Genomic DNA, 7,382 nt, shown 5'->3' with positions numbered 1-7,382 from the left:
TACGAGTTTTATTACAAAACACTAAATAGCCTACGTACCAAAGCATTAAAACATTATTTAAACGATTTCTCTGAATCTTATCGTGACATGAAATTAGCTTATGGATAAATCCACATACTGTCTTTGTATTTATCCTTCTGACATAAGACTAAAAATGAATAGGCCAAAATACAAGCATGGTTAAAAAAAAAAAAAAAAAAAGATTCAGAAGTCCCGCCCAAATGGTGTGAAACGTGGGAAGAAAAAAAAAAAGGTAAAATCTTGATTCAGACTCATTAGGAGCTCAGCGTGAAAGCCTCAACTTTGCTCGCATTATTAACCATCCTCAAAGTGTATTTTGAAAGAAATCATGCTTGTCAAATTTACCTGCGCTGTAGTCACCAGGGCATTATTTATTTTAGTGTCTCTCATCGGTGTATGGAGAGTGACATGGGTGAAAAATAATAATTCGTACTGGCTTCTTACTATCCTCTATCTGCCTCTCGTAGGCTGAAATGTTTTTAACTCTGAGAAGAAGAAAAGGGAAGGATTATAAATGGTAAGTACACACATCAACTTTTCTTTTTGCATGCATAAGAATTCCGAGAGCTAAATTAATTGAACCTTTTCTGGGGTCAACATCCTGAAATATCATCTAGTGTAACTTGGTTTAAACACTTGAGTGAATTTTGACAATATATAGCTGAGTGACTCAATCTCTTATCTTTAGGTTTTCTCCAGCAATATTGTTTTTCCTCATCAGTATTATACCAACCATATGGATCCTTGAATTGCACCATCAGCAAAACATGTCAGATGATACTAAGGTAATACTCAAGGGGAAAAATAGGACTTCTGTAGCTCTTGTCTGCTTTGCAAACACATTTCAGGCTGCCCTGAGAAAACTTTAGACAAATAAAAACCCATGTGCATTCCAGTGTCTGATAAGATGCCAAATGCATTATGTTTCATAATCAATGTTTTATGCCTAAAATGTTGCTTATTGCAGTGCAATAAACTGGATTCATCTGGATTCAGATCCTTTCTTGATGAATTAAGAAATTCTTCCAATGCAACCGTGAATCCACAGGTACCACCTCTGTCTTTCATACCATCATGACTTTCCACATTACAGACGTTTCCATGTAAGTCTAGACTACAGTAATCTCTGAAAGAAGTCCCTTGCAAATCTTTCAGACATAGTTTATTTACTCAATTTTTGCTTTTAAAGCACGACTACTAGCTTGGGTGATTTGTAAATACAAATGTTGGTTCAGTCCTCAACACAAACAAGACCTGTGTTAATGGTTGTAGTTCTTATAGAAGAACTACTGTTATGTGTTAAGAAGTCGCCACTCCTTCACCTATGAGATTTACAGAACATGCTTTATGTAAGCCTGACCTCAGTTCTTCCAGAAAGCAATACCTCATAGCTGAATAGTAACTTTGTGGTGGTGTTTTAGGACCCTCTGAGATTATTGTCATCGGTTTGTGCCAATGACTGGATCTTGGCCCTTCACCAAATCCTTCTGATCCTGCTAATAGTGGGGAAGTGGCTGTTACCAATCGCTGGAGGGGTCACCAGAGATGAAATGTCCCAGTTGTTGCTCATGTTTGTGGGCACAGCTGCTGATATCCTCGAGTTCATCAGTGAGACGCTGCCTGATGTGAAGCAAGTATTGTTTAAGGCTAAAAATGGCCATCATAGTCCACATTTTCACATTTATTTTAATGTGTTTCTAAGTGTAATTAAATCTTTCTGTTTACTTCCAGATTTAAACGAAAATAAAAATAGAATAAAAAAAAAAAAAAAAACATATTTTCAATGTGATCTGTATGGAAGCTTGTTTCCACCATGGAATAAAAAATACAAAAGGTAATTGCAATTTTTTATTTCACAATTCTGACGTTTTTCCTCGCAATTCCGAGGTTATATCTCACAATTCAGGCTTTTTCATGCAATTCCAAGTTTATATCTGACAATTCAGAGAATAATGTAAGTTGTGAGTTACAAAGTCTGAATTGCGAGATACAAACTCACAATTGCGATAAAAAAGGAGTTGTAAGTTTATATCTTAAAATTCTGAGAAAAATCAGTCATATATCTTTATATCTTGCAATTCAGACTTTATAACTCACAATTGCAACTTTGTATCTCACAATTCTGAGTTTATATCTCACAATTCTGACTTTTTCCATCACAATTCTGAGTTTATATCTCACAATTCTGACTTTTTCCATCACAATTCTGAGTTTACATCTCACAATTCTGACTTTTTCTCTCAATTGTGAGTTTATCTCACAATTCTGACTTTTTTCTTGTAATTGCAAGTTTATATCTTGCAATTCAGACTTTATAAGAGGATACTGACAACACATCGACAGACAACACAGAACAGGTTACTTATGATATTAAACAAAGTCCCAGCTTTCAAATTGTGTAATTTTTTAAGAAATTCGAACAATAAAAAACGTTTTGTGGCTCTTTAATGTGTCGTGACAGATTGCTGTAGCGCCTCAGATCAAGCGGCTCATGAACCGATCATCTCTTCCTACTAGTTAATTTATAGCATCAAATAAACATGAATGAACATGAGAATGAATGTCGTTTCAAACACAGAAAGACATCAGTACACACCATTTTTCAAGTTCAAGTCCACCGAAGTTAATCTTTTAACTCCAGACTGCTTGTCAATCAAACTCCCGGCGAAGGGTCAATTGTGAGAAAAAAGTCAAAGTCGCAATTATGGTTTTAAATTATGAACTACAAGATACAAGCCCGCAATTGCAAGAAAAGTCAGTTACCTTTCAGTCGGTCATGTTCTACGTCATGTCAGAATTGAACCGACGAATTGGAATCACTTCCGATGTGACGTCTTCATTCCCTTCTTCAGGGAACGAGGGTTACATACGTAACCAAGACGAACTGTGAGATAAAAAGTCAAAATTAACTTCTTCTTTTTTTATTCCCAGTTTATATTTTGCAATTCTGACTTTTTTCCTCAGAATTGTGAGATATAAACTCACAGTTGCGAGTTATAAAGTCTGAATTGCAAGATAAGAACTCACAATTACCTTTTTTAATTTTTTATATTCTCTGGCATGTCACGAACGGTGGCTGTAACTAAGAGCACAACAAAAGGAGTAAGGAACATAAATTTTGTTTAATAAATCCACAACAGAGCTCTCAGGAGATCACAGGAGACAAAAGCAAACACCACCACATTAACATTGATGATACTGGACAAAGTAACAGAATGAAACTCAGGACTTAAAGGGTTAGTTCACCCAAAAATGAAAATGATGTCATTAATGAGTCACCCTCATGTCGTTCCAAACCGGTGAGACCTCAGAACACAGTTTAAGATATTTTAGATTTAGTCCGAGAGCTTTCTGTCCTTCCATTGAAAATGTATGTACGGTATACTGTCCATGTCCAGAAAGGTAATAAAAACATCATCAAAGTAGTCCATGTGACATCAGAGGGTCAGTTAGAATTTGTTGAAGCATCGAAAATACATTTTGGTCCAGAAATAACACAAACTATGACTTTATTCAGCAACTCTTCCGGAATCCTTTCCATTGAACTGATTATATTGAATCCTTTCATCTGTCGGCATTGGTAATGCACTTTTACGTCGCAGTGGTTGTTTTTGGCGATTAGGACATCCACGACATTTTGAAGCATCGAAAATACATTTTGGTCCAAAAATAACAAAAACTACGACTTTATTCAGCATTGTATTCTCTTTCGGGTTTGTTGTCAATCCACGTTCACGACTCCGCTTCTTCTTCTATTTCTTTCCTGTTTTACGGCGGTTGGCATCCAGCTTATTGGTGCATTACCGCCCCCTTCTGCTCTGGAGTGTGGTTCACGACTCCGCAGTGACGCTGCTGACGTGTTATCCGGTGTGCCCGAGCTTCGTTTACAGTCTGAGGGAGACGCACACTGTATTCAAGCTATTCTACATTGTTTGTATTTTGGTATTGCTATATTTTTTAAAATGGTGCATAAGTGTGCATGTCGTGGATGTCCTAATCGCCAAAAACAACCACGGCGACGTAAAAGTGCATTACCAACGCCGACAGATGAAAGGATTCAATGGAATCAATTCAATGGAAAGGATTCCAGAAGAGAAGACAATGCTGAATAAAGTCGTAGTTTTTGTTATTTTTGGACCAAAATGTATTTTCGATGCTTCAACAAATTCTAACTGCCCCTCTGATGTCACATGGACTACTTTGATGATGTTTTTATTACCTTTCTGGACATGGACAATATACCGTACATACATTTTCAATGGAGGGACAGAAAGCTGTCGGACTAAATCTAAAATATCTTAAACTGTGTTCCGAAGATGAACGGAGGTCTTACGGGTTTGGAACGACATGAGGGTGAGTCATTAATGACATAATTTTCATTTTTGGGTGAACTAACCCTTTAAATACATGGGGAACATAATCAAGGTTAACGGAGACGGGTATGTGGAAACTAATTAACACCCAGGGAAACTAACTAGAAACTCAGGCAGGCAAAACAGGAACAGAACAGTGAAAACGATACCAAAACTGCTACACGTTACAGGTGGAAACAAGCTTCCATAGGTTTGAGACAATGTGATCTATTACAATATCTTCTTAGTCATTAATATTTTATCATATGCTGTTCATTGTATTAGGGAGAACAGTCTGCCTTTTGTCTGCATTATTCTTGCAGTTTGGACATGGAGCATGCTACAGTTTCCTTTGCATTTCTCAGGTCTGTACTCTTCCATGAGTATCTGTCGTTTCATAATATGGCATTAATTGTTACATTATTTATGCATAATAACCATAGCCAAGAAACTGCAATTTAATTGTAGCCATTGTTGTAATGTTCTTTCATACTTCTGTTTTTCATGGCATCTCTCAGTGGTGAACACCAAACCTGAGGATTTTTGTGAAGGCCAGGATGACTCTATCCTCTCCAAGTACAGGACAGATTTATGGAACATTGTTGGATGTCTTTTGCTTCAAGATGGCCCCTTCTTTATTGTCCGACTTACAGTTATGATGTTTTTTTCTGTCTATCATCAAATGCTGGTCTTCTTTACCATTAAGAACTTTCTAGTAGTGATGCTTAATATCTACAGGATGTGGGTTATTTGCATAGATTACAGATCATGAGAAGTGTAAAGAGGATCTGGTTCGGTTAACCAACTGCAGTTAAACAAATTCATTGGCATTATTTTGAGGAACTGGCACTGTGCCAGTCTGAATGAAAAGTTTGACTCAGATAAACATTTTGACTCATTATTATAGAACAGCTTTTTGCTGTTGAATTATCAATAATACACGCATATACCACATGTTATATTATTAATAAAGTTGTCTAATTAAACACATTAGAATAATTAAATATGGCTTTTTGTGCTATTTTTCAAGGCATTCAATTTGACATTTCGTTCTGTTATTTTGGTTTCGTAAGACTGAACCTAGCAAGTGCCAGTTCAAACAACAGTCCCACAGTAGAACGTTTATCAGTAAATGATAAATTACTTCTTAATTTACTTAAAATTAAATTATTTTCAGTCTTTATAGGCAAAATGTTAATTTAATTGAAGCTCAAGCGTGAAATATCACCTGTTGTAACTTGTACAATGATTATCAGAGGACTTTTGCACCAAGCAGTGACAAAAGTTCACACGCATAAGCACATAAAGTGTGGGTAAAGTTGTATTATTTGCTTATACAATAGTTAGTTCCTGTCTTTGAATTTTAATGCCGCTATTTGTACCAGCAAGGACTGTCAGTCGGTGTATTAGTGGTTACAGACTCTTTCATTATCATTAAAGGTCCCGTTTTTCGTGGGTTTTTGAAGCTTTGATTGTGTTTATAGTGTGCAATATAACATGTGTTCATGTTTCGCGTGTAAAAAAACACAGTATTTTTCACATAATTTACTTATCTGTATACCGCTGTTTCCACTGTCATAAAAACGGGCCGATGACTTCCTTGTTCTATGAAGTCCCTCCTTCAGAAATACGTAACGAGTTCTGATTGTGCCAGCGGTTCCTGTGTTGTGATTCGACAGCAGCTTAGCGAACCTCGCCCGGAAAGGTCACGCCTCTTACCATAACGTGGAGATGCACACGCTCAGTGTTATTGTAAACATGTCTTTAATTTTACCCTATCAATTTGAGCCGGAATCAGACCCGGTGATTGGACTGCGGGATGAAAATAACAGCGTTTCGACGACATGGCGACAAACACACTCTACAAACGCAACTCTTGTGTATTCCTGTGGGCGGAGGTTAGTCAAAAAACTGTTTTAGTGACGTCATTAAAGAAGGAAGTAGAGGGATGTAGTCCAAACTGGCCGTTCGATGTAGGCGACTTCTGTTAAATAAAATATCTCGCTTGGCATTGAACTTTGAGCTTTAAAATTTTACAGATTTTATTTATACTCTAACAACAACATTACACACTAACTAAAGTTTGAAACATGGGATCACGAAGAATGGGACCTTTAAGCCAGTAGGTGGCAGGCTGAGTTTATGAGTGATTAAGTTCGATTCATTCACTCTACCGCCTGTGTCTCATTTAGGCCGCGTTCACAGTCATGTTTTGGGATTGACATCCGCATTTACTTAACAGGTGTGAGTCTCAAAATGTCTCGTTCACACAGCAACTTTCAGTAGCTTTTGGAACACTGTCTGAACGTGCAACGAGAGTCAAGCCCGTATTCTCTTACTAGTAACCATGACAACATTGATCAACGTAATATTAAAGTAGCGACGTCCATAAAATTGAAAAGTATTATTACTTTCCACATGACAACAGACTAATAGAGGGTATGCATCGACGTCACTTTCCCGCCGAAAACGCGCTCCCTCAGCTGGACTGAGTGACAAAAGAACCTGCTGCGTAACTGGATTAATAGGAGAAACGGCGAAAACGCGAGTAAAACTAACGAATTACCCTAAAGGTTGGACTCGAAAGTGTTTCTTACAATTTGTCAAATAAACCTAATCCATGGATATTGACATGCAGCCAGGAGTTGTGTTTCCTGACATTTATATATGCCTGATTTGACGCTGGGGAAATACATAAAGCAAATCTGGCTGTGAATATTTTATATAACTACAATATCGGTAGGCTTAAATCTGCTTAAATCACTTATATCAATGTTATATCGTCATATTGTCCAGCCCTAAAACATATATAGTTTTATAGTATAGTTTTTGACAGTGTTGTTTATTTAAAAACACCCAATTATGCATAATATAAGATGGAAAATATTTAATTGATGAGTCGTCAACATAATATATAACAATACAATATATAAGGTATGATTTTACCTCAAAATCCAACAATTCGACACAAAATGATAATTGCAAACCCAGGTTTCTTTGCCTGGAGTC

The 7,382-nt window shown here is 36.8% G+C and overlaps 1 protein-coding gene across 1 annotated transcript; it reads left to right on the top strand.

The window, feature by feature from the left end:
- The first annotated feature begins 228 nt into the window (after window positions 1–228).
- On the top strand, window positions 229–5,377 carry tmem26b (transmembrane protein 26b). The gene is given in 7 exon segments (XM_048171245.1): window positions 229–487; window positions 489–538; window positions 710–806; window positions 989–1,069; window positions 1,443–1,651; window positions 4,659–4,738; window positions 4,892–5,377. Coding segments are annotated over 7 exon segments (909 nt in total). The 5' UTR covers window positions 229–349; the 3' UTR covers window positions 5,146–5,377.
- The last annotated feature ends 2,005 nt before the right edge of the window (window positions 5,378–7,382 follow it).

This window comes from Megalobrama amblycephala, linkage group LG20, assembly GCF_018812025.1.
Source record: "Megalobrama amblycephala isolate DHTTF-2021 linkage group LG20, ASM1881202v1, whole genome shotgun sequence".
In the NCBI taxonomy this organism is placed as follows: domain Eukaryota; kingdom Metazoa; phylum Chordata; class Actinopteri; order Cypriniformes; family Xenocyprididae; genus Megalobrama; species Megalobrama amblycephala.
This window is presented reverse-complemented; position numbering and strand designations above follow the sequence as displayed.